At 51.9% G+C, this 27,998-nt stretch overlaps 1 protein-coding gene across 6 annotated transcripts in view; it reads left to right on the top strand.

Moving 5' to 3' along the window:
* The window catches only part of RNF220 (ring finger protein 220), a 164,087-nt gene that overhangs the window by 50,600 nt on the left and 85,489 nt on the right, over window positions 1-27,998 (top strand). For 3 of the 6 annotated variants that reach the window (XM_052666123.1, XM_052666122.1, XM_052666127.1), the window contains one exon: window positions 13,381-13,455. The exons of the other annotated variants lie outside the window; for them this stretch is intronic. In XM_052666123.1, coding sequence (XP_052522083.1) covers window positions 13,381-13,455 — 75 coding nt within the window. The remainder of the gene's footprint in view (window positions 1-13,380; window positions 13,456-27,998) is intronic. 6 annotated transcript variants of the gene reach the window in all.

The raw sequence follows: 27,998 nt of genomic DNA, 5'->3' as shown, positions 1-27,998 counted from the left end.
CCCTTGGCTACCTGCACGGGGCTGGGCTGCGGGCATCTGCGCGGCTTGCGGCCAGGCGCCAGGCGTGCTCTGCGAGGCATTTTATAAGGTGTCTGCTGTCATTCAGCCTGTTCCTGAGCCTGTTCTCCCCTTCGGCAGGACAGCTGCGGAACAATGGGGGCTGGCTGGGGGGAGCTCGCTGGGGGCAGCGGGCAGAAAGCACCTGGCCTCTCCTTCTCCCTTCCCCCCAGCACCTGCAAATTAATGGAAACTTCTTCCAGTCGTGCTGCCTGTGCTGTTTAACAAGGCTGAGGGAGCAGAGCCAGCCTCACTTCTAGCAATGGAGAAGGCTCCCAGGACTCTACGTCAGGCCTGCTCCTAGGGCAGGGTGTTGGAGTATCCCATCTCTAGCGCTGCAGTGCATCCTGTGCTGCTCCTCCTGAAACCTGGAGCTAGTTGTCCAAATGCTTGCTGCAAGAAGGGCACTTCTCTCTTCCCACTACTTGTGAAACTGCAAAATAAAGGATCCGCGTTAATCACTGAGGTCTGCACAGTGCAGGTGTCTGTGGGGACATTGTCTTTGGGGCAGGTGTCCCTGAGCACATCTCACCAACTTCACAAGGTCCTCCTCTTTCTCCTGCTTCTTCTTCTTTGACCCTGTGGTTGTGGGAGGTATTTTCAAGATGTGAAATGAATGCATGTGCAGGTCTGGGACAGTGTCTGGAAACCAGTTGCCAAGGGTGCATGATGGTGCTATCAAACCACTGTGAGAGGCTGCCACCTTCATAGAATCATAGAATCATGGAATCACTGAGGTGGGAAAAGACTTCTAAGATCACCCATTCCACCCCACCGTGCCCACTGTCCACGTCCCTCAGTGCCACATCTCCACATTCCTAGAGCACCTCTAGGGACGATGACCCCACTACCTCCCTGGGCAGCAGTGCCACTGCATTACCACTGTTTTTGAGAAGATTTTTTTCCTAATATCTCTTCTACTTCAGGCCCTCATTCTCCCAACAAGGGCAGCAGGTCAGGCACCAGAGCTGGACATACACTGTGTGTAAAGCACAAAGTAAACTGTCCATTATAAAGGCTACTTGGTGCGGTGCAAAATATGATGTCTTACAAGCCAGACATTGAATAGTTGTTAGAGATATTTGGGGTGTTGGGAGGATTTCAGAGAATTTTGCAGCTGGGATAGTTGGTTGTTCTTTTTTTTTTAAGGGAATGTCTGTAGAAATGTATTGAGAGAGTCTTGCAGGTGCTACGGGCTGTGAGTGGTGGAGAAGGAGCATGAATCATGTCACCTGGCTCTGTATTTAATCATACCAAACTGGTTTGGTTCTCCAACAAGTCAACATATATTATCAGTGTAAAAAAAGGCATTTTACAGGGCTGGGAGTCTAAATATCATTTATAAATATTTAATTCTACAAGTGATCTTTGCAAAAGAAGGATAGCTCTTCATTATCATACCTGTGTCTATTGAAATATCACCATTATTTATCATCTACTGTTGGTGCAGCGTCCTGCCTGGGGCCTGAGGAGTTACTTGGTACTGGAGGCCACTATGGGACATGGTGCCAGCAGCTGTCCCCACCCTAATGCCTGGTGACAGGAGCTCCTGGGAACTTTGTGCCTGAGCTGGGGGCAGCCTCATGCCACCAGGCTCCTTCTCTTTACCAAAGCCACCAGAATCATCAAAATCCTCTCTGCTGGAGAGTTTGGTGGAGCACACATCACTCACTGTGCTGCGAAAGTGCTCCATAATCCAGCTCCTGCTACAGCTGCGAAGTGACCTGTGAAAAGCAGTGACTGCCTCCCGTCCCTGTCCCCATCCCTGTGGCTTTCTGCCTGTTTAATCTCTCTGACATTCAGCCCAGCTTTGCCCTGCTCTGTTTTGACTCCTGACAAGCCTTTCAATTTGCTCTCCTCTCTGAAGAGCTGAGAAGCCATTGATAGCTCTCCCCTTGAATTATTGAATCTCAGAGTCGGGTTTCGGGCCCGGGGGAGCAGCCCCACACGCACAGGGCATGGAGGTTGGCCATCGATCGGCAGAGCTCAGCAGCAGCTTGCTGATGGCACACGCCCAGTCCTGGGTCCCTGGGTCCCCAAGCTGATGGCTGTGCAGTCAGAAGCATCCTTGGACCTTGCTCTTCTGCAACATCCCCAGAGGTGTTCAAGAAGCACGGAAATGTGGCATTGAGGGTCATGGTCAGTGGGCATAGTGGGGTGGGTTGGGGTTGGATTTGGTGATGTTAGATGTCTTTTCAAGCTTAATGATTCTATGATCCTATGATTCTTGGAGAAACAACTTTGTATCCCCTGGAAAAGATGCAGTGCTGGACAGTGTCCCATATAAATCCTGCTGGCACTTTGTCTCTGATGCCAGGACTTTCCTTTAGTCACCATGTCATGGGCTGATTACAGAAGAGATACCCATTTGCACTGCAAGTAGCCTTGCTGTTTTCAGATGTGGATGAACTTTTTTCCTTCCCATTTGTCACTGCCATCCCACATACCATGAAAGGGAGCTGGGATCCCTCACACACCAACCCCAGCCCTTGACCTCAGGAGAGGGTGGATGATTTCTCCATCCCTTTCTTTCCCACTTAGGGCATTTATCCCTCTGTGGTCCTTACTAAGAGGCCAGCAGGATGCAAGGGCATGACAAGAGCTGGCCTGAGAGCCAGAGTGCAAATGTGTTTTGGAGCCACGTGGGGGGAAGAGGAAGGGCAAGTGTGGACTTTATTAAGTGATAACACATCTGCAAATGAGATTATGGGAAATTTTCGGGGGCACCGCAGCACTGATTGGCTGGGCAGAGCAGGAGAGGCTGTGTGGGAGCATGGTGGAGCACGTGCAACCGGATCCCTTCCATTAGTGTGATCAATAAGCCACCGTGTGGGGGTGGCGGGGGTGTTGGCAAAACTGCATAAATACATATGCGAGAAATCACATTACAGCCAAGAGATCTGAGCACAACATGGGTAACCCTTTCACCCCAGCACCCAGGGTGCAGGGAGCATTAACCCTTTTGGGGCAGGACATTGAACGGGGTGCTGAAGTGGTGGTTGACATGCTTGTGGCTTGGCACAGCAGGAGGAACCACTTCCCACACTCGGCTTCTTGCAGGCTAGATGTTTCTTTGCCTGCAAGGTCTCCACCCCATGGTGATGGGGGTAGTGGCAGAGGCTGCCCAGGGAGGTGGTGGGATCACTGTTCTGGAGGTGTTCCAGAACCCTGGGAATGTGGCACCGAGCAGGATGTGGTCAGTGGGCATGGTGGGTGGGTTGGGGTTGGACTGGCTGATGTAAGCGGTCTTTTTCAACCTTAATGATTCTATATTTCTATGATTCTATCTTTCTGCTCCTCCAAGTTCTTGAGAGAGATGCACTTTGGCCCAGAAATATGTCCTCACCTTCACATTCCACATAAATATGCCAGCTGAAGCTCAAGCAGGACTATAGTGCCACTTGCCTGTAGTGTGGTCCCGAGCCCAAGGATCTTGCATCTCTATCTCAGCCCCTCTTATCATATTTCCAGCCCCCACCCCCCTCGCCCCAAGCCCTTACAGTCCTGTTTTGACACTTCTAATTAGAGGACATTTAACACCTTGTTTTGCTTGGGCCCCTCTTTCGGCCAGACAACACATTGATGGCCTCTGACTTCTCCCCTGACCCCAGCTAACCTGGCAGCTCAGTGCTCTGACACCACTCTGAAGCCATCCATCCCATCCCATCCACTGAGCTCCCCCCCCACCCACTGCCCACCCCTGGGGCCTGGGGTGCAGCAGGGCCAGGATGTGGCATTTCCCTTGGTAAGCGCTTTCCTGGATGTGATTTAGAGCACTGAAGCCAGAAGAGAGAAGGAAAAAAACCACCCTGTAATAAAGTCAGCACTCTGCTTATTAAGGGGAAAAGGCTGTGCTTTACTTATACTAACATTAATTAGACAGATATATAGGGAGCAAGGAGGCCTCCAGGAGATTTATACTGAGCTTCTGTAGATGGATGTGAGGACTGATAGACGGACAGACGGCAGTTCCTGGAGCGTGCCAGCAGTGGGATTTAGGGGAAGTGGCGACAGGGAGCCAAAAGGACAGGTGGTATAGGAGATGCAGCAAGAGGCAGGAGGGGATGCTGGAGCTGCCCAAACCATTTGGGGGTGGCATAAAGCTGGAAGAAGGAGCAGGTGGGGAGGAGGTTTCTACGAGCATCCTCACAGAGGAACATCCCTAGGGAGGAGCCTGTCTCCCTGCCCTGCTCCTGGCTGCAGTGGCAGCAGAGGTCTTAGAGCTAGAGTCTGTCCTTCACGGTCCTGACACCTATCATCACCTGCATGCCATTATCTAATTGAGGAGACACTTGAAGCTGCTTATTTTTACTAGGAGACTTTTCCCTATTCCCTTTCTCACTATGTTAGTGTAATACTTTCCTACCTCCCCCAGCACCAGGCAGAGAGAAGTCACCCTGGGTTTCATTACCCCAGAACAAAAGGTCTCTTTGTTAACATCTGATCAGAGCTCCATCATGAACTCTTAGGCTGAGTCTGCTGCAGGGAGACATCCATGGGCTGCATCCAGCTCCCTGTGCCTTCCCTGTGCCCATGGGCTGCATCCAGGCCATCAGCACCTCATTCTGCTGATGCTTTCTGGTCTGGATTTCTTCATCCCACGCAGGCAGGGCCCCCTCTGACCTCCTCCTCCCAACCTTGGTTAAATACAGCAGCTGACTTTGTAGGTGATTAGTAATAAAATTTTAACAAGCATCCATATGAACGTCTTTTTGTCACTTTTATGAGGCCATTTACAGCAGGGAGATATAAGAGCACCTTAAATCTCCCCCTAACGGCAAGGGTCATGTTAAGGGGTGACACAGCAGAAGGCCTGGCGTGTCCCATGCCCACTAGTGCAGGAGATTCTCCCTGTGCCTACAACAGGACAAGTGGCTTCTGGTTGTTCTCTTGGCTGAGTGGGGATGCCCATCTCCTTCGGGGGCAGGAAAAGCAAATGGGATACTCAGGCTACAGCACAGAAGAGGGATGGGCAGGGCAGCAGGAGGGCAGCTCCAGTCTTGCAGTGGATGATGATCAGACAGTGGGGACAAAAAACAGGGAGAAGTTCCCCAGGTCCCACACTGGCTTGGTGGCACTGCCTGGAATAGAACCCTGCTGTCTCCACGGCCACCAAACCACACTGCTGCACAGATGCTCCGTGACAGCCCTTTTGTGTGGGCTCTGCTTCCTGTGCCGAGAGCACAACCTCACTGAGGCTTTTGATATTAAGAAAAAAAATCTGCAGCTTGCTGTCTGAGATCGGGGCAGAAGTTTGGGTTTGTTCCTTTTTTTAGTTTTGGTTCTTCAAAGAGAAAAAGAAACACACCTTGTGTGGTGAAATTGAAAAACAAGGAAGCAAGATGGGTTTCCTCTGTGTTCAAAATGAGTTCTTGTTTGTTGGGAGCAGTGCCTGGTCCTTGCTGGGCAGCCTCTTCCCAGACTGCACAAAAGCTGCAGGAAGAGCCACTGTGACATAAATAGTTGACATCATCACCAACATGCATTGCAGCAAGCATCACCAATATGCATGGCCATGAGCATTATCAGTGTGCATGAGCTTGCAGGATTCAGGAAGGGTTTGGACAATGCTCTCAGTCACATGGTCTGATTTTTCGGTGGTCCTGTGTGGAGCCAGGATGATCCTTGGGGGTCTCTTCCAGCTCAGGATGTTGCATGATTCTATGATAGTATGAGCTCTGAGTGTGGCCAACGAGAGAAAAGGAACAGGATGGAGCCCAGGCCCTGTGCCGTACCGGTATTTGTACAGTATTTGTGCCTGCATCCTTCTGTGCATGGCTGCACATTGCAGTGTGCTATGGGACAGCCTTAGTACCCAGGTGCTGGAGCGGGGGCAGCAGGGACACAGGGGCAGCCCCGCTCTGGGGTTTGAGCCTGCTCTGGCAGGAGGTCAAAAAGGCAAAGTTTCCTGGGAGGTGAATTATCAGTGGGAGCGATATCGGCAGGTCAAGCACATTGGTGCTGGGGTAATACAGTTAAGGTGCAGAGCCTTGAAGGGAGCCCGGCCGAGGAGTGCAGCATTAAAGCAATGAGCCCAGCTTAATCTGCCCCAAGTGAGGGCAGTGGGGTCTTTAATATTGTGTCAGGCTTGCAGGCCCTTGTTGGCGGGTTATTCTTCACGGCAGCTAATGCCACTGGGCTAACTGAATTAGCCCCTCCTTCCGCGGGGTGAGCGTGGGGTTGCTGGGAGGGCGATCGTGCCTCGCAGCTGCAGGGAGAGCGAATGATGGCCTGGAAATTCAATCAGGTGAGGAGCTGCTGCCATCCCCAAAGGACAGGGAGCAGCCGGATTGGGGAGGAGAGCCCGGGACGGGGACGCTGGTAACCAACTCCATGCTGTGCCTGGGCAGGGGGTCCTCCAGGAGCCAGTCCTCTTTCCGGGCAGCATCACACCTTGCTCAGTGATGGCTGAGCACCCAATGGGTACTGAGACCCATGGGCTGTCTCGGCCAAGGTGGGTGTTCAGGTGCCACTCTTGGCACATTCTCGGTATCTCTGTGTGGTTGGAATGATCACCAAGAGACTGGCTGGCCTGAGGAAATGACAAGTAGGACTTGGTCCTGGCTTTGATGTTGGGTCAAGCCACCAAGAGCCTGCACTGTCCTCTCTGTAAAGCCCTGTGGGATCGTGGGACCACTGAATCATAGAACATCCCAAACTGGAAGGGACCCATAAGAATGAACAGGCAGAAGGACTGCTGAGGGGCTAGGGTGCATCAACAGCCATGCCAACACTCCCAGGAGCTATTCGCTGTCCTTTACACTAAAAAAGCAAAATCAGAACTTTTCAGGCATTAGAATAGAATAGAATAGAATAGAATAGAATAGAATAGAATAGAATAGAATAGAATAGAATAGAATAGAATAGAATAGAATAGAATAGAATCATTAAGGTTGGAAAAGAAAACTAAGAACATCTAGTTCAACTACCAACCCATTGTCACTTGGTTGTGGTCTCCAAACCTCTCACCTGGGTGTCAGGGCTGGGGACCACCCTGCCCTGAAGTGCTGAGGTGCTCAGGGCACCCCCCATGGGCACAGCCCCATGTGCCCTGGAGCTGGAGATGCTATCCCTTCATCCTCACTGGTCCCCATTCCTCTCCCAGGTGCTTCTTTGATCTTCAAACCTGCCCCAGCTCCCTCACCCCCCTCCCTTTCGTTGTTATAAATGGGGGCCTTGGCTGCCTTTAAATAGTTACATCTATCAGACAAGCTCATGTCAGCCATAAATCCTGCAGTAATGATGATTTTCTAAGTAGGTCGACTGGAGCTATTTCCGCTTCAGCCTCAAGTTACCGCACATGTCCCCCCTGCCCCCCCAGGGCCTGGCAGCCTCATTTGTTGTCCCCTTAATTGTCATTTCTCCCATGGGCTCTGGGAAGAAAAAGGGCTGGGGGACCCCTCTCCCCACCTGTGTCCTTGTCGTGGAGGGCGCTTCAGAGAAAAGCTTCTGGGGGGAAGATGGGAGATGGAAGATGGAGGAATGGTTGCAGCAGCCCACCATATGGATATCCTTACGCCATGCCCCCACCACCACCTCCCCAGCTGCACCCAATGTGTGAAAGCTGTAATTGCAGGTAATCCCCCCACACGGTGCATGGTTTGAATTTGGCGACAACAGGAATGTTGAAGGGAGAAGGGGTGCTGCACAGGGCCAACATCTGTGTGAGCCATCAAGGCACATCTGGATGCAGCTGCCTGTGCTTGGCAGCCCCACTTGGCCCATGGGGTCTGAATACTGCCCCCACTAAGGGCAAGGATGGGCCTCCCTTAGGCTGATACCGCTGCAAACTCTTGCTGCTGGTGAGCTGCAAGGGGAAGGGTTGTTCTAAGCAGCGTCACATTTCCTCCTAAATGTGCCTGGTGTCTGCTTGGGGCTGACTTAGCAGCATAAGCATCCTCTCCCAGTGACCCACACTACCCCCCAGACCTAGAACAACACCTATGACACCCATACTGCCCCAGCAGAGCATCCTGACCTCTCTCAGATGCAACTACCCCCCAAGGCTTCAGCAAACCCCATGGCTTCCTTAGGGCAGAGCAGGTGTCACAGGCATTGTCTCTTTGAAAATTAATTTTGCTGTCGATTTCCTTATTTCTCTTAATTGATGAGGGCCAGGCATTCGGCGCGTTGCCAGCGGCACCAGCCACAGCCTCCCGTAGGCATCGGTGGAGCCAACAGCACGAGCACAGAGGGCTGGGGAGTGTAATGAACTCTCAGAGGACTCGTTGCAGCTCAGCCCGCGCTCTAGATTAGCTGAGGAATCATCTGGCCCAGCTATTAACTGTCCCATTTAACATCATAAATTATTAACTTAATTTTGAGGAGGGTCGGTGACAGATCGCGTTGATTTTGTCGGCCTCTCCATGCAGGCGATGCCTCTGGCAGGGCCTGGGGCAGTGCCTGTGGGAGGGTATAGGTGGAGGGAGAGCATCCTCGCTGGGGAATGAGCAGCTCTGCCTCAGTTCCCAGCCCAGCAGAGGGGATGGGGACAGTCAGGGCAGGGCAGTGAGTACGCCAGTGTGAGAGATGTCCCTTGAGGAAGAACCCAAGGAGGGAAAAATATGGATTTCTTGGGTAGAAGAGTTTCAAACCACTCATAGCCTTTTTCCAGATAATTGGGCAACAGAAAATTTTAGGATGTCATCTTTACTTCCCCTTTCTTTAAAAAGAGAGATGTTTGCAGAGCGTGGCAGCGAAGGAACGCCCTCCAACCAGCATCCTTTTTTTAACAGCATGGAAAAAATTCCAAGCCGTTTGGCTTGTCACAAACCAAACAGCCCTCAAGGAGAGCAAGCTCTGAAAACCCTTGTAAAACGCCTCTTTCATTCCGGCTTTTTGGAATGAAAGAAGACAAAAAAAAGGACTTTTTGTTCCCCTGGTGAGCAGCTGTGCCACTCAGCACCGCCTGTCCCTGCTCCCCAACGTGTCCCAGAAGTGCCCCAAACTCACAGCACCGCTGCAATTTGAAGTGCCCAGCGCTGCACCCCTGCAGCCTTGCTGCTCCCATCACATCCCTGTGCTGAGCCATTCCCCACGTGCAGAAGCTGCTCTCGCCAGCGGCCGCGCGTTGCCCGGTGCACGGATATAAAATACAGCGCCCTGCCATAAAACATGCACTGCTAGTCTATATATTTTGCAATCCCTTTAAAGGTTTTTTTTCTTTAAACCCCTCACCCCAGCCCCCTCCCCGTCCTCCCCCCAAAAAATTATTATAAAGAATTATTGCCATTAGTACGTCTTTCCCAGTGAAAGGAGAAAATCGCCTCATTCATAATTTATACCCTCAATTACTATTAATAAAGAAATATTTCAGCAGAAAATCGCCTGGGAAAATTACACGTAACATTGCATTAACATTCTATTTGAACATTTTCATCACATTTGTTATAGAGTTAATAAGAGGGATATGCTCCCCTGACTTCTTCATGAAATTATGGGCTGCCTATGATAGTTTAATCTTTTAGACTTTATATAATATATTCACTTTACTAATTGAGCTATCCAAGGAGCAGTTAGGGATGTTCTTAAACGTGGAAGACAAAGTAATCAGGGCCGTGACTTCCTGACTAGTGGATCTTCTTCCGGAGATGAGGAGCGCGCGTGAGGAGCGCACTCAGGCCCGTGTGTGATGTGCAGCTCCATGGCCCTTCCCATGTTGTAGAATCATAGAATCATTTGAGACAGAAGGGACCCTTAAAAGTCATCTAGTCCAACTCCGGCGCAATGAACAGGGGTGTTTACATCACCTCACCTGAGCTTGGAACGAATGTGAGTGAAAGATGGAGGAGGCTTTCAGGTTGGTGAGGTGTTCCCCAAAAGCCCTGTTTGCGTTTTGGAGCAAGAATGGGTCTGGCAGACATTCCCAAGCTCTTCTTTCACAATGAGAAGTGCCTGACATGTTAGGTTTCTCAGGAGAAATACTTCCTGTGGACAAACTTCAGGGTTAAATTCACCCCACCCACAGCCATGCACAGACTTTATCCAGACGCAGAGCAGGGCTGAGGTGCACAAACCCTCTGCTCCCTGGAAGCTCCTGCCATGTATCGTGTGAGTTGGACTCAATGGTCCTTATGGGTCCCTTCCAACTTGGGATACTCTATCATGCTATGATCTCAGTCTGAGCTCACCCCAAATCTGCTCGTGTGACTCCCAACCCACGTCAACAGCAAGCCAAATAATTGATGGAAAGCTTTCATGCATTAGGATTCATTAGCTGGGGCTCTATGAGCAGCAAAGAGACGCCTGGATGTTGCCAAGTGAGCCCTGCTGAAGGCACTGTGGGGTGAGGCAGCCTGGGAGAGCAGAGCGGATTGATGGGTTGGTCACTGGGGGAGAGACTGAGCTCCTGAGAGCCTGGGTGAGCCGTTGGTGTCAGGAACGGGCGTGGGACATCCTGAGCCCTATACTGGGGAAGAAAATGTGGTGTCCCGTTGTGCCATCACTGAAGCACTGAAGTGGGCGAGCAGCAGCTGGGAGTGCCACTTCTCCCCATAGCCCCCAGTGGCTCTGCCCAAGGACGGGAAGCACAGGCTGTCGGGCTCAGAGTGAGCAGGATGGGCCACGCTGTAAACAGGACAAGGCTTGTAAACAGCTCCAGCTGGGATAAATTTAGCCTATTGGGGCTGCAGCCCCGGTGCAGCAGGACACAGTGTCAGGGCATTGTCGAGGACAGAACGGGAGAAAGAAGCTGAATAAACAAACACAGCTTGTCTTCTTTTTTATTATTTTTCTTTTTGTGTGTGTGTGTGTGTGTCTCAGCATTGTTATTTCAGCCAGACAATTGCCCTGCAGATCGAGGGAACAGACTGGAGTTCAAGCAGGCTTGGCTCCCAGTGACTCCCTTCTCACTCTGTGCTTTCATCTTTGTGTTCAGTGTGTCCCGTACCGGTGTGCACCAGCATAAAGATGCTCCATGTACCTCCCTGTGCTGTCTCACAGGGGCTTAAAGGGTGAGACCCCCTAGTCTGGCTTTGGCAGTTGAGCAAAGTTTTGCTTCCCCTGCATGCACAGCCCAGCCTAGCGCCAATGGGAATCAAGAGGCATGGCATACTCTGTTCACATTTGTGCATGGCTCCGTGAGCAGCTTTGGAGGTGTGCTCCTGTGCATAGGGGATGCTGCAGAAGTGGATGTCTCTGCAAAACTTGAGAAATGGGGATCAGGACATTTCCCTGACAAAATCACTCATGGCCTCAGGAGCAAAGGGCATGATTGGCTCTGCCAGTGCTGCCCTGCCAGGACCCAAGTCTTCTCTAAAAGCCATAGTTAGAGGTAGCTTTATTTTCACATCTTAATTTTATTTTTCTCACATCTCTCCCTGACACACACACGCACATACACACAACGCACTCCTATTGGAAAAACGATTTTAATACCCATGGTGCATTGTCCTGGTGTGATATAAAATCCAATGACATGTGGCATTTGGAAAAGGTCACTTCCCCCATCAGGATTCATTATCCTGCCTCAGCCTGGGAAGCCATGGGGTTGCCCCCGCCTCTGCAGACCCCTTGCCCCCTCCCCAGCTGCAGGGTGTGCAGGATGAGGGGATGGCAGGGCAGCCCCTGGGCTCTGCTTACTGGCATCCCCAGAGCAGGAGCAGCTCCTGCAGTGCCCTCACTGCACACGGTTGCAGAAGGGAAATGTTCCCCTTCCTTGTTTCACTTGTTCAATTTTGGAGCGGGTGGGTTTGGGGAGTGCCCCGCGGTGTCGATGCTCACCACCAGTGAGGCAGAACTGAGAAGAGAAAGTGGAGCAGCCCGGCAAAGCCCAGCTCCTTGTTCACACCAATCAGCTCCATACTGTCTCACCAGTGCTTGCACTCCCAAAAAAGGTGTCACCTCTGCCCAGGCTGTGGGGTCTTTGCCCTCTCTCATAGGTCGCTGCTTAAATGTGGTTCCTGGTGAAGGTTACAGGGGATGCAGGGCTGGGGATGCTCACAGTGCTGTCCCATGGTATTCTCAGGCTTTCTCCTTTCCTTGGGCTCATTTCTGTTTCCCCATCCTTATCCAGTACACAGCCACCTCCACGGCCCATTCCCATCCCAGCCCAAACCAACTCCCTGGGAATGACATGGGAAGGACGAGCATGGGGTGGTGCATGGTGGACACAGCCCTTTGCAAGGGGCAAAGCATCCCATGGGGCAGGCAGGAGGACTGGGACTTTGCACCTCCCGTGAGCTCCCCGGGGCCAGACTGTCACCTCTGTCTTCCCATTCCAACCCGCAAGAGAGTGGGGGTTGCAGAAGGGCAGAAGCAGGATTTTGTCCAGGGTTTGTGTGCTTTTTTGCAGCAGGGAGCAGAGCTAGATGCCTGCTGAAGATGACTTTTCAGAGTGCTGAGGGTGATGGTGAGCGTAGCCCCTTCCACCATATAAACACCAATGAGTTATGGGTACCCCAGCCTCTAATTATGCAGTCAGCCCCAAATAGGCTGTGTCTAACGAAGCTGACAGACTAATATCTCAAGAGCCCTTAATGCGTTATCATCCCTTGCTGTATGACCTCATATTTATAACTGCTCTGGTGGGAGGTTGAGAAATGTCCTTCTCTCTCCCCAGCCCCCTCCCCAACTTTCCTCCCCCCCGGAGCAGCAGCTCTTCAGTCTCATCTGTTAGGATCAGGAGGAGAGAGGCGACTTCTCTCCATCCATCATGGGCTGAGTTTGTGCTATTAGATGATTAAAGGCATTTTTTATAATATTTGGAAGAGGCTTTGAAACATCTCTCAAACAGGGTGATGAATGCCCGCTTAACCCTTTCCTGGCCAGCGGAGGGGCGGTTGGGCAACACAGTGACAAGGTGTGATTCATGGGCACCTGCAGGAAGCAGGGAGGACGTGGTGGTTTCTGAGGCTGCAACGGCTCCAGCAAGAGGAAGCAGTGCCTGTCCTCTCCCTGGTGCTTACACAAGAGGCCCCGGGGAGGCTGTGCACACATGGCAGAGCCCCCTGTCCCATTCTGCACCAGTGCAGCTGTTCCCTTGCCTCCTTCTCTCCATGCCCAATCCCAGTGTCTTGCTCCCATATGCCAAGTCCCATTCCCATAAGAAATCAGAGGCATCGAGATCCTTTGCTAGGATGCATCCCTTCCAATTTGGGGTATTCTATGATTCTATGATGTCATGGCCTTGCTTGGAGTTGGTCAGAAAGACGTATGGGGACGATGGGCATGGGTGACCTAAAGCCTATTCAACACCAGATGGGTGACATTAGCCATGCTGTGTCCCGGTGGGAGCGGAGGTGTCACACACTGGGGAAGGAACCCCCTCCTTTACTCACAGGCACAATATTTCATAATCCCCATTTCTTGTCGATTGATTGCCAGATAGAAGCGACAGCCAAAGAGGGCCCCAGGCGTCTGCAACTGCCACTCATCGTATGATTTTAACTCTCCCCCTCTGTAAGTTTGCATTCTTTTCTTGTTGTCGTTTTTACCTAAGTAAGTCTTTTCCTCCCTTCTCCCCCAAAAATGGTGCTGAGAAATCCCACCGTCCTCCTCAGTTTGATGTTGAATGTACGAGTAGCTGAGAAGGGTTAATGCATGATTAACAGACGTTTTATTAAAATGGTTAATCTGTCATTAGAGAGTCCAAGAGATCAATAGATTTCTTATAGCCACAGCCTACAATCATCTTTAGCACCGCTGACTGTGGGCTTAAGACCCCAAGCAGCATGCTAGGGACTCCTGCCACCTCTGTGTGCCCCTCTGTGGTCCCATTATCCCAAAGAGAAGCAGTCTGGTCACCTCCCAGCTCCTGTCCCAAGATGCTGATCCAATGGATGTTGCTGGTGATCACAGCTCTGTGTCCCCTTTGGGATGCTCTCCCCCTCCGTGCACCCATTCTGCCCCTGGGGGTGCCTGCTGTGAGCTGTGCTCTGCAGATCCCATGACAAATCCCAGAGCCACCAGGATGCTGACCCCAGCCACGCTGTTTAGACGGGCTGACAGCAGCACAGCTGAGCCAGAGCAGGCAGGAGGGCATGGGACAGCATCCCAGGATCTGGGAAGCGATGGGTCCTGTTGGGGCCACCAATATAACTCAGTGAGTCTCGTGCTGGGGGTGCTGGTTGCTCTGCTCCCTGTGGACAAGATGGTACATGTGAAATGAAGGTTGAAAATGATGTAAGTTCATCCTGTTATTTTCTGCTTCTCTTTCCTGTGCTCATCCCATTGCCTCGAATAACCCGGTCATAAATCCTAGTGCTCCTGCCTGCCCTGTGTGTGCATGCCCAGTGCTCATCCCTCCCACGTGCTCGCCATGGGGTTAGGGGGAGATATTCCAGACCCTCTGGGTCCAGCCCTCTCCTTCTCTGCCTCAGTGCTTATTTCTGGGCCATTATGTTCGACAGGGAGAATTTGTTTCTGTCCAGAGCAGATGCCCGGACAGTCTCAAACCTCTGAGGATTTATCATCCTGAGCTTTTGTTTGTAGGTCCGTGGGACCCCTCTGCCCCATCGCCGAGCCCAGATAGCTTTGCTGTCTCCTCCAGGAGACTCTTGATGAGTGGTGAGGCATTGGTGCAGGCTGCCCAGGGAGGTGGTGGGGTCACTGTCCCTGAAGGCGTTCAAGGGACATGGCACAGAATTTTAATGGGCATTGGTGGTGATGGGCTGGTGGTTGGATGGTAAGACTCGATGGTCTTAAAGATTCTATGATTCTATGAGTGGGAATGGTGGGGATGGGTTCGGGTTGGACTGGATGATCTTAGCGACTTTTTCCAATCTCTGAATCTATGATTCTATGAAAGCAGGGCAGTATAAACTGTGTATGGTTGATGTCCATTGCACGATCTGTCTGTGCGATTACACAGGGGTGGTGATAGTGAGGATTTGGGTTCTCCTCCTGCCCTACAGCCACCAGGATGAGGTGTCCCAGCATCGCTCTGGAGGCCATCAGAGAAAAGCAAAGGTGTGCAGGGCTGCTCCACCACAGCCCCACTGCCCCGTCCCCTCCCAGCCACCCACATTCCTCCGCAGCGCCGATGAGGGGGCCAACCTTTGGCACCTTTATTGACACTCCCTGAGTTCATACAGCGACTCTACAATCTTTCCCTGAGATTATTAAGAATTAATTGATCGCTTTTATATTCCCCCCAGTACCCAGTGCTGCTCTGCGACAGGCGGTGGGAGGAGGCAGGGAGCAGGGAGGAGGGCGGGGTGTGTGTAAAAAAACACACTGATAAATGTTAATTACTCTTTTACAGCCCTTGTCAAATTCCAAAGCAAGTCGTAAATTCATTAAACTCTAACGGATTAAGCACATGCAGCTTATTTAGTCGCCATAAACAAGATCATTTGGATGTTGATTTTCCCCTTTTTATTGCTCCAGCAGAAAAGGGGAAAAATCAGATCAGGGAAGCAGTTGGCGGTTACCAGGGAGTCAGAAAAGTTTGGATTTATGTAATATCTTGTGTTGCTGTGTTGTCGCTCTCTGGCAGCTCTCGGTATCTCCCAGTCCTCAGGCTGTGCTCCATTTGGCCAAGCCTGCATGGGCAAGGCAGGGAGCATAGAACAGAGTCACGGGATCATTAAGGTTGGAAAAGAGCTCTAAGATGGTCCTGTCCAGCCTTCCACCTACCACCAATGCTGCCCACTGACCACGTCCCTCAGTGCCACATCCCCACGGCTCTGGAACACCTCCACTGACAGTGACCGCACCACCTCCCTGGGCAGCCTGTGTCACTGCATCACCACTCTTTCTGAGAAGAATGTATTCCTAATATCCAACCTAAACCTCCCTGGTGCAGCTTGAGGCCATCCTCTCTAGTCCTACTGAGGGGCCGCCCCTGAGTGGGGTCAGGCAGGGCAGAGATGCGTGCCACGGTGGGGTTGTGCCGGGCTGCCTTGTTGGCATGCCCTAGTGCCAGGTCTCCAGCAGTGGGATGTTCCCAGCTGAGCCCAGCAGCAGACGAAGGCACATGGGGAGGGACACTTGCTTCCACCAGCAACACGGGGGGAGCCAGACACACGCTGTTCTGAACACAGGGACAGGACCCAAGGTCTGAGCCCTACATTGCTGCCAGCCCACTCTGCACGCTCGCCATCCTGCACTTGCACTTGTTAATAATGCAGGCTGACCTCCTGAGCATTGAGAGCGGGGAAAGGAGAATGAGAGGAGGGTCATGGAGATTAATTAATACTCAGGGCTCTAATTATGAGTTTCTTCAACACCGGGCTTCTAATGAGGAACAGGCACTGAGACAGCTCTGCATCCCGCTGCCCCACTGCCGGCCCCGCCGAGACATCTCCTGCATCCCAGCAGCGCTAGGGGGACGCAGCCAGCCCTGGCCACCCCCAGCACATTGTGGGAACAGGGGCAGGAGGTGGCCCAGAGGGACCCTTACAGCCCTGCAACGTGTAGGTTAGGATGCTCCAGGACCTGGCAGCCCCCCGTGATGCTGCACAGCAGACATGAGCTACAGGCAGCAGAGGGAACTCTACACCCCTCTCTGAGTGCTCTCTAAGCAGTAGCTAACAGCCACTAGCTAATAACTTTATGGCTTCAAAGTAGCTCATTTATCATGCTGAAGTTTGTTTATGCACTAGTTATATGGCACACTATAGCAGATCTGTGTTTGGCTGATAAATTCCCAATGACAAGCAAGGCTACCAAACAGGACCCACTGAGTCCAAAAGACCAGTAGCTTTTTCCTGAACTCTGCTTTCTGAGATAAGGATGAGTTTTCCCTCTTTTGTTTCACAAGGAGAAGGGGGAAAAAAAATGACAACTTGCAAACTCAAAATAAAAAAAATAAATGAATAAAAATAAAATCCTGTTCCAAATTGAAATTCTTGTTCCAATATGAGTTTCCCATTACTGTGATATGTGTTGTCGGTCAGAGGAGGAAGAAGGATGCCTGGGGAGGATGGGGAAAGTGACACACACGAGCCCACACCAGGAGATTTGGGTACATGCAGAGGGAGCACAGGCTCCTAAAGATCTGGATCATAGAATCATAGAAGGCCAGAGTTGGAAGGACTCATGGGCATCGCTGAGCTCCTGGCTATCCTGATGTCCCATGGATGTCCCTGGGAATGGCATAGCTCAGTCCCTTCTGCTTTCAAGAAGCACGTTTTGGGGGCAGTTTGGCAACTTGCTGGTCTTATAATGTTTGCCATTATTTTTTCATTGCTTATTATTGTATTTGTCAATACTTTGAGGTTGTGTGTGTTTTGTTGCTGAGCACAGCACAGCTGCTCACCTGTACTGGGTTAATCTAAACTTGAATCCTGCTAATAATAATGACCTTCACATTCTGGCTAGCTCTATCACAGGAGCCAAACCCACTTTGCAAACAGTTGTGAGCTCGGTCTTCCAACTCCATGCAAACAGGATGAGTCAGGATTAGTGCTGCTGCAGCAGTGGGGAAACTGAGGCAAAAAGCAGAGAGTGTGTTAGGCTCTGCTCAACCTTTTCTTTGACCACCAGGTCTCACCCCGCTCCAGTTCCCATGGCAGCTTCCACAAGTCTCACCTGGGATGCCTCTGCGAGGGATAAATCCAGGACATCCCAGCCTGCAGCATCCCTCTGCCTCTCGGCTGCTACCTGTCGCACCCATACCTGCGCCTGTCCCAACCACGCAGCTGCATCTGTTGCTGCATGTCCCGGTCCCGCAGGCTGTAAATACTGCCAGTGTGTCAGGGAGGTTGAGCGGTTTATGGCTCAAGGTCAGGCCCATGAATCATAAAAAGGTGTCGGAAGGAGCATTAACTCCTAGCCTTCGCTCAGCCGCTGTGTGGTTTCAGGCGGGGCCCCGGAGGCAGCGATTAAAGGGTGCACCTTCCCCTTTCTGTTTTACGGTAAAAGGAAAGCAGTAAATTAGAAGCCCACAGGCTGCGGCAGGCCAAGTCCCAGCAGTGCAGTGCCTACGCAAGGATCAACCCTGAGAGCCCACGGCTGCCCCATGGCACAGCCCTGGGCAGGACCCGGCCCCTCCGTATGCCCAGTGGTTCATCCTCAGCTCATCTCTGTCCCAGTCATGGAATCACAGAATCGTTAAGGTTGGGAAAGATCTCTAAGATCATCCAGGCCAACCCCAATCCACCCCACTGACCACATCCCTCAGTGCCACATCTCCACTATTCCTGAACACCTCCAGGGATGGTGACCCCATCACCTCCCTGGATGGCTGTGCCACCGCATCACCGCTCTCTCCAAGAATAAATTGTTCCAAATATCCAACCTGAACCTCCTCTGGTGCAACTTAAATGTCCCTGTCCATGGCAAGGGTTAGAACTAGATGATTTTTACGGAGCCTTCCAACTCAAACCATTTAATGATACCATTGTGGGATTCCTGTTCAGGTCCAGACCATGCGGTGTGCGGGGCTGGGGGGACCTGGGTGACACCCAGAACTGCAGGTCCACCCTGCATGACCACGGCAGGGGGAGTGAACGTAAGCCTGCCCCCAGATGCTGCCATTTTCTATAGCTCATCCACGGCATCGCTGTGTTGTGATCCAGTTAGGGTTGCCACCGGTGTGCGGTGTCCGCAGGGCCCAGAGGCTGCGGGGGCCCAGCCGGCTTCGGGTAGGGCTGCCACCGCCTGCCTGCTGCCGGTAATAGCAGCGGCCGCAGGGACGCGGCGGGGCCGTGCCTGCCCTCGGAGCTTGGAGTGGAGCTGGAGGTGAACTGAGTTGCAGGAGAAGCTCCACGTCCAAAGCTGGGGCGAGGCATCGTTTGTCTTTGCAGAGGGATAGAGGGAAACTAGGAACTTGCAAGGAGAGAAAGTGCTGCTCCCTGCCCTAAAGAACCCAGCGTGCTTTTTCCCCCTGGGGAATGGCATGGCGGAGGCCTGGAATTGACGGTGCTGCCAGCACTGATGGATGGCGCAACGGAGGGAGCAAAGCGGGTCAGCAGAGCAGAAAGGAGCGCAGACAAAGAGGCAGCGTCCCCGGCTCCCAGCCGAGGCGGTGACACCCAGTGCCGGCGCGGTGCCCACAACAGCCCCGGCTCTGTTGCACGACGTGCTGGCACAGCTGGGGTACCTGGGTGCGCCCCGTGCCGCTGCGCTCGCCCCAACAACGGCAGCTTTTCTTCAGACCCTCACAAGCTGCCATTGTTCAGATGCTTCCCTGAGGTCCTGCTGCTCCCAGGAGGATTTTCAGCGTCTCGGAGCTGCTGGAGCTCCACTCGTGTTGATAAAATGGCCAGGTTTGTTTTCTTCAGGCAGTTCCACAGCAGGACGCCTCCCAGCAGTGCTGCCGTGCCAGCCCATAGCCACCCCTGCCTCAGTTTCCCCACTGGTGGCTGAGGTCCCTTTGCAGATGTGCTGTGAATCCAGAGATGTCAGAGAGCCTTCGTCTCCAAAGCCCCGCTGCTGAGCGTGCTGCCCTGCTGCTCACTGCTCCCGCAGCCACGAGGAGGAGTGCAGGGAAGGGGCTCAGCTTCAAATCAATGTTGAGTGCTGTGATACGAATCTCTTATCGCTGTTGTCATTGTAATGGCTGGGACCAAAATGCTGGGCTGAGCAGGAGCCAGATCTCAGCGTGACTGGGGGTGAGGAGGAGATGGGCACAGCAGGAGATGGAGTCCCAGCCTTGGGACTGCCCCAGGTCCTTCTCAGCTCCTTACGAATAAAAAAGTTCCTGATGGCAAGGGTGGCAGCAGAAATACAGGACTAAAGGAATAGGTTCTGCATGCCCAGGCCATGCTCAGGGTGGAGGCACACGCAGAAGGGCAACCCAGAGGGCTGATAGTGCTCTCCAGGAACAGGGTGCTCCCACCTCCACTCCTTCCTGCTCCTACCTCCAAAGCCTCTGCCCCATCTCCCCCAGCTGTTCAGAAACAACTTTGGCATGCAGTTCTCATAGCTGTGCTGGCATCTGGAGATACAGTAGCAAATGGGCTCTGGACCAGAGCTGGGGCCTTTGTTCCCATCAGAGCCCAAAAGCAGCTTTTCCAGTGGATAAGGCAAATGGTGCAGGCAGCAGCAGCATCCCAGTACCCTGATGGATGCACTGAGCAGCAGTGCCATTCCCAGAGAGCCAGCAGACAAGCTTCGCATTTAACCCCTCATACTTGTCCCCTATATTTTATTAACAACTGTTGATTGGGATCCCAAGGTCATCCGTTCGTGCAGAGACACAGATAAAATCTAACAGTGCTGCAATCCCCTACATCTCCAGGCCTACCAATCTCTCATCTATCTGCAATCTGTCTTCCACCACACTTCTTTCCAGCTGCTGGGCAGCTCTGAAGCTGTGGTTCTGGATGCAGGTTGCACGGTTGATCAGCCTCGGGGAGCAGATGGTTGGGGTGCTGCCCCACAGAGGTGCCTCAGGGTTTTGGCCATTTAATTCCAGGAAGAGCACCCTGTCAGGGCGAGTGAAATTGGTCTGATGCAGGATTTATTAGTACTTCTTTCCCTCTGCCTCCTGCTGGGTGCTGTGCTAAGATCCCATGCCGCACAGTCATCTTGCTAAAGCTAAGGGGAGCTTAGTGCTTAAATGGTTTTCTTGCAGCTGTGGAGTTCAGTGCTTGCCAACAAGCTGAGACTGGGCTGAAGTAACAAACAGGGCAGATGGAGGAGGGAAAGCAGTGCTGGGCAGTGGGGAGCCCATGGGTGTCCATGCACCATGTATGATGCATATGGGCAATGCAGGGGTGTCGCATACCCCTATCCATGGCGTGAAGACTAACTCAGCTCCGGTGAGAGGTGCATCTGTCCCAGCTCTAAGTTTAAATCTCTCGGAAATGCTTTCATTAAACAGAACTAACGTGAAATATCAGAGCTTGCCCGTATTTTTAGCCCTTGCTCTTCTGGCTCTGCCAGCAGTAGATCTGTACACGTGAGCACACTTTGGGTTCGGCATTAAGCTGACCGCTCCGGCTGTACGCGCTGCTGGGACACTGCTGCAGTAACCAACCGGCTCTGCAGATGGGGATAGCGGAGCTGGGAAACCAGCCCCGACTCCAGATGGCACCTCGGGAGGAGGCCCTGCGGCAGGAGGGCACCTCGCACCCCAGCACGCTGCAATGATAGCAGACAGGGCTGCCCCAGGGATCCCATGGGTCGCATGAGTCAAGTGTTCCAGCAGGATCCGGGGGAGAGCAGGGTGGTTTTATGGGTAGTGATGGCATTTACAGCCCCGCAGGCTGAGGCACTGATCCCCAGCTAATTGCCACGAGATCCTGAGGGCAGCGCTGGCCCCATCCTGTCTTTGCAGCACTCTTGGCTGACCCACGTCCCATGAGTTTGGGGTGGCTCAGTATTCCCTTGCTGGTAAGGTCTTCAGCAGGTGTCACTGTGGATTGAGACTTCCCTTCGTGGGAAGGGCCGGAGATTGTCCCTTTTCCCCGCTCCTTTCTCTCTTCCCCCACTGCAGTATCGCAGGCGGCCCTGCAGCACACCCCGCATTTTTTTCCCATCACCTGCCACAGGCCCCGCATGTTTCCATTTAGCCGACATAGTGGAAAGCTGTAAAACATGTGTCTGCTTCCCAAGGAGGGAGAAAAAATGACTTCAACAGCTTGGTCCAGTTAACAGCTCAGGCTCTCGACTCCACTGTTGGCTTGGCAGGGACTTTGCTGCATGCCCTGCACTAGTTGGACCAAGGTGTGCGTCTGGAGGGAAGGATGCATGGAGCAGGATATTTTGGGGATGGGCTGCCCCAGGGAGCGGTCAGCAGCAGTGCTTTCCACCCCAGTCTCCATGGGCTCCTCCCAGCGCAGCTCCCCATCCATCCCATACATTTACCTAACGCTAATGAGACGTATTGATTGGAATGATGGGATTTGTAAAGGTCGCAGGGTTAAAGTACATAAAACCAGCCTTTCTGGAGCTGCAATATCAGGGCCGATGGGTCTGGTGGGAGAGATTAAAGGCCTCGTGCTGCAAGAATGGAGAGAGCTGACAGCAATTACATTTCAGATGTGTGCATAGTTATAACTCCTTCCCACAAGACAGGCGGCTGCGTCCCCACACTGCAGAGGGTCTGCAGCCCCCAGCTCCCTTCCAAAGGGAAAATTTTGATAGAGCAGGTCAGGGAATGAAAGGGGGAAAAGAGAGCCTGGCGTTCTCTTTGAAGAGGCGGTACCCTGACCCATCCCTGTGGCTGGGCTTGGGTGCCTGTTTTAGTATTCCTAGCTAAGATAGCATAGGGATGCTGTAACAAAATTACATCAGTGACATCTCAACTCCTAAAACACTGCAGTCCCTTTTGTGAGAGCAGGACTCCCACTACTGGTAACGAGCTGGCAGCTCATTAGAGACACATCTATCCCCTGGGAAGGGCCCTGCATCCCCAGCAGCTCCTGCATAAGGGCTGGGAGACACACAGCCCCTCACCCCAAACACTGCAGAAGAATGGAGTTGATAGTAGGTCTGCCCCACATTTGGGTCAGGTGCTTGGCGAGCTCAGTCCCTCTTGCTCAGCCCCAAGCTGCTCCCACCAAAGGGACCTAGCTGCTGGGGACCCCTACTCAGCCCATTGTTCCTCTATAGCAGAGGAAACACCCATCTCCATATAGTTCAGGCATCCCCAAGCTTGCTCTGCCTTTATTTATCCCTCCCACGCACTCTCCTTCGCTCTCTCAGATGGTAATGAGTGGTTTTCACTGGGAACTAAATGAAGTTGATTGCCCACTGGTGTCTGCCATTAGTGGTAATTAGTTAAAACATCAGAGTATAAACAGTAAATTGGCTCTAATAATTAATACTAGCACTCAAGCATATGAGAGACACAGAGACTGGGAGAGAAGCAGCGGCAAGCTTGTAAAATCAGCTGGGGCTGTTTTAATTAAAAAAGAAGGAATGTAAGTAGCACAGTATTGGAAAAAGGACAAAAGCCATCAGGATCTCACTTGTTAGGAGCGTGGTGGTGTATCTCCGGGAGCTGAGCTTGGATGAGGGAAACGCAGGAGCTGCTTTGCTCTCCAACATTGGCTTTGACCTCTGGGTTCCTTTGGGAAAGAGGAGCGTGGTGCTGCCAGGGCGTGCAGATCCCACAGAGAAAGGTTGGGTTTTCACTTAGAATAATAAGTTTTCTCCCTGTTTTTCCAACGTTTGAGCACGTCTGCCCTTCTGATTGGGGCTTCCGAAAACCATACTTTGAGGAAAAGCTCACTGCCCACCCCGAAGTGATGAAACACTAGCAGTAATGTTGGGGCTGGTGCTGAGCCCCAGGGTGGCAGCAAGGGGCAGAAGTGTGGGGCAGAGCTCAGGGAGGAGGGGGGCTGTGTGCATATGGCTATTAATCATCCCTGCGTGCGTTAACCATGCTAATGTCGTCAGTGACAATAGCCCATCTTGGCTCTTGATTTAGGGTCTGTGAACGGAAGCTGGGCTCCTGGGAGTAAATGCGTGAATCCTCCGCTGATACTAAACCTTCTAATAAATCTCACGCACACCAAAAAGCCCTGGGCACTAAATCCCAGAATCCGGTAATTGAAACCCTTACGGCTCTCAGAAAAAAATTTAACCGGTGAGTGGAAGCGAGTGGATGTTTGTACAGAATATCCATCCTATCTGCACCTGATTATCTCTGGAAGAGACAAAGGAAACCCCGTGCTCCCTCAGTGTGCACTTCATTCCCTGGGCTTAAATAATCCTTTGGGAAATGGTATTGTCGGTGTTTGGGGATGCTGTCTGTGTGTCATCACCCCCAAAAGCCACTGGGGTCCAGTTTGCATCCCTGAAGGTGTTCAAGCACTGTGGAGATGTGGTACTGAGGACATGGTCTAGAGCAGTGACAGGCATAGGCTGTTACCTGGACTAGATGGTTTTAGTGATCTTTCCAACCTTAATGATCTCTGATTTGGGTTGGGGCCTTGAAGAATTCTGCATTGTTGCCATGGCCTGCGTAGTTCTGCCTGTATATGGTGGAGTTAGGGTTTGTTTGTTTGTTTTTGCTTAAAAAAACATTGTGTTGGTGCTTTATCCTGGTTTTAATCTCTGTCACAGACCATGCTTCAATGCCTTGGCAGGGGACTTAATAAATATAGTCATTTGGATAATGAATGGTGATGATCCAGGTGGGACTCAGAAAAGTTGTAGTGAAGGGATGCAGGGGGGCACATGGCTGCCCCTCGGAGGCAGAGGACTGTATCTGCCGTAGGATTGTCCCCACTGGGGCGCGTGGGCTGCTCAGCCCTCTCACCAATGAGCATCCTGCATTGTGGGAAGGAGCCCGTCGCACCAGGGGTCCCTTCCGACTTTTATGAATTATCATCAGAGATCACCTTTGCTGTCCCCTTGCCATCCAGTTGCTCTCCTAAGCCTCAGCAGCATCCCTCCCCACCGCTGTGCACTCTGCATGCCACAAACCCATCACAGCCCTTTTTGGGTGACCACATGCCAAGCTGCGAAGGACATAGAGCACGGCCACCCATGTGCCATATCTCCCAACCCATGATGGGGCCAAACACTGGCATCGCAGGATTCCCATCACCTCCCTCCTCTGTAGCCATTCCAAACCTGGAGGGAGCCCAAGCACCCTCGTTTCTCAGGTCACCGCTTGGCTAATGGTCTATTAATTTGTTCAATTGTCCCCTGTGAGACAAACTCAATTTCTGCCCGAGATTCCTCCCTGCCTGTCGACGCGGTGATGGATAGGATGAGCGGCTGTCACTGCTGGCCCCAGCGCCCGCTCAGCTCTCTGGGATCTGCATCGCCTTACGCCCGCAGATCCATCCTAAGCAATGAAAAATGGCAGAAATATTTAAGGACAAATAAGGTTTACAAACCCAATTTAAAATTATTACGGGAGGCCCCGGCTGCAGATAGGCCCGAGCCGATTCACGGCAGCAATCAAATCGAATTTCCTTATCGTTGTATTATTTTAGGGTGTTATCTGGCCCCATAATGCAGTTATAAATTCAATTTCATCTGCGAGCGTTCATTGTTTACTGTCGCCTGTTTGCTGGGGAAAATGTAAACACTTGGCGGCCCTCGGCTGCAAAATTAATTTCTGGCTGAAAAGAGGAAAAGGGAGAAAAAGTGGAAAGTGAGAGGAAAAATAAAAAAAAAAGAAAACAACAGATCTGGATGTGGGATGGACGGACAGACATGGACAGATGGACGCGGACAGCCGTCCCCTCAGCTGCAAAAGGAGGAAAAATACGCAGTGACCTGCTAGGGCTGCCAAGGGAAAGTTGAAGGTCTCCCATTAATTCCAGACTAAAAATGACAAATTCATCTTCTACGACAATTAAATGAAGTCAGTAATTGATGCTAATTGATCTTCAGCCGAGAGGGCTCTTACTGCCTGGCCGTGCTCTCCCATGCTCCATCCCCTTCCCATCTCCTCCCTGCTGGGCGCTGCCCCCACTCCATGGCTTTGGATCGCCATTGGGGACATCCCCAACATGCAGTGGCTGTTCCCACCCAACAGCCCTGCACATCCCTAGCTTCAGGGCTTTGCCTTTCACTTTTTCTTTTTGAAGGCAGGTACCAGGCCTGGCTGCCTTAGCGACAAAGGATTTATAGCCTACAGCTGTGTAGGTTTCCACTTAATTTTTATAAGCCCAGCATAAGAGCCAGCGGGGGGTAAAGCACACTTGGATTTTCTCTACTTAAAATATTACAATGTTAGCACTTTTGCTTGAGCCCTGAAAAAGGGGCAGTGGGGGGGCTAGATGCATGCGTGTGTTTGGGTTTTTTGGTGTTTTTTTTCTTTTTTTTTCTTCTTTTTTTTTTTTTTTTTACGAGAGCCCTTTAATCTCAAGCCAATATGTCAAAATCAAATTAAGCCTTGGAAGGGGAACGAGCTCAGCGTGCCAAGCGCGCTCGCTTGGTTGTAAATGTGCAATTGTTTCTGGGAGCTGTTATGAAAGCACCGGAGCTGCTGCCCATTAAGGGACTGTGATGTCATGTCCTCCTGGGTAGCAGGGGATGGACCTGCTGCATCCCTGCTTAGGGACAGTGGCATCCATGTGGATGCGCTTTGTTGCAAGCCAAGCAATGACAGCACCATGAATGTCGCTGATCTTCACTCTAGCCCACATGGGATGATGATACAGAGCACAACAGGGATGCTGCGTGCCTGCTGCAGGCTGCTTTTCCCATCCCCTTTGTGGCAGTGCTACCAGGCTGTGCCCCATGGCTCTGGGCACAGGTGAGTGGCAGTAGGTGGAACCGGCATGCAGGAGTTGCTGGAGAGCAACGGCGCTATTCATTCTGTTCTGTGGTCTTTATGGGTCTCACTAAATCCTTTGTAACGTACTGTAAATAACATTTATAGCTGGAATGGGTGTTTTACAGGGGCAAAGCAAAGTCCAGCTGCAGAGATGCAAACAGATCTCTGTGTGCTGAGGGGAAGTGGCCACAGGGCCATGATAAGCCCCCAGTTTTGGGGTAGGAGCATGGCTCTGGTCTCTTCCTTTCTCTTCCTGCCGCCAATGCCTCTGTGTACAGTCATGGTTACAAACAGACCCCTGCGTCTCCTCCCCATCAGTGCATTAGTCCATTTTCAGAAAGCAAATAAATGGCTTTCTACACATCATGCAGGGGTCAGCATTCAGGGCACAGGTTAGTGATACATGCAAGGAAGCTGAGGCAAAGAGCCTTGCTTCAGAACAGGGTACCAATGCTCCAGCAGAGCCGGGAGGAAATGCTGTGTCTCTTGTGGTGCTGGCCACAGCAGGCATGGACCTGTCCATGTGGATGGGAAAGCCCAGAGGTACCAGAGCATCCCCCGTGTCATAGAATCATGAAGATTAGAAAAGATCTCTAAGCTCACCCAGTCCAGCCCCAACTCATCCCCACCATGCCCACTGACCACGTCCCTCAGTGCCGCATCTCCACAGTTCTTGGATACCTCCAGGGACCGTGACCCCACCATCTCCCTGGGGCAGCCTGTTCCATGTACTGCTACTGCACCCCACTAGTGCATCCCAGTATCAAATCCCAAGAACTGCATCCCAGTAGCACACTGCGTCCTTCTCCTTATCCCTGCAGCCACCCTTAGCAGGGCTGTGCGTAACAGTGGTCCAGGCTGCCCAGCAATTCCCAGACGTGCTGTGCTTGCTGTTTTCCGGGAACCAAGAGGCCTGAGCAGAGATAAATAAGTGATACAGACATCTCCGCACTAAACACACATGACGCTCTCCCTCCGGCTCCCCCCCCCACCCACACAGTTCTATTAATCCTGACAAATTATGACGTACAGACGTGTAATGCAAACTGATTCATCATACATTCAAATCTGCTGTGCAGGAGCAGCGGGAGGGCAGAGGCAGACAAGTGTATTACACGGATAATGTATTTGACGTATTAATAAAACCAGCCGCATTGCTCAATCTGGAGAGAGGGGGGGATGCCGATACATCATGACAGATCACATATTGATGGAATCCAGATGTTGGGAATCATAGTCTTGGGGCCTTTCTTATATTGACTAAAGGTAAAAAATGCGGGCTGTCAGCACATTAAATCTCCGCTCGGCGCGCGGAGGCTGGGGCAGCGTTATTTATTCCTGGAGCACGAGGACGCTGCCACCTGCATTCCATATCCCTGCCCTGGGGCACAAGGAGGCAGGAAGCAGCCTGAGCCCTCCTGGCCCCTGTTTTCTGGATGGTGTTGGCATGATGGAGACCCACCGGTGCAGTTTCTGTGCAGTGTTAGCAGTGATGCTAACATGCTTCCCATGTTTTGCTCCCTTTGGACGGTGATGCTGCTCACCTTCATCCCTCTTTTAATGCTCAGTCGGAGCCAATCATGAGTGGTTTGGGTGGATGCTGCTGGGGAATGCGAGCATTACACATCTACTTACACGTAAGGGTGTGTCCCTGTGATATTTTTGGAATTTTTCAGAGAAAGATACTGTTACTCTTGCTTTCACGGGTAAAGGTCACCATGCCAGTAATATCTTCAACTTCTATTTTACCTCACAATATCCTTTTAAGATGAAATCATCTCATTTCAAGCCTGTTCGGATTGGATTCTTTAAAGGCCACTTGCATTCTTGAAGGCTGACTGACTCCAGCATGTGTGCAGCCAAGTCC

This window comes from Tympanuchus pallidicinctus, unplaced genomic scaffold (genome assembly GCF_026119805.1).
Source record: "Tympanuchus pallidicinctus isolate F22 unplaced genomic scaffold, pur_lepc_1.0 scaffold7, whole genome shotgun sequence".
NCBI classification, from domain to species: Eukaryota; Metazoa; Chordata; class Aves; order Galliformes; family Phasianidae; genus Tympanuchus; species Tympanuchus pallidicinctus.
This window is presented reverse-complemented; position numbering and strand designations above follow the sequence as displayed.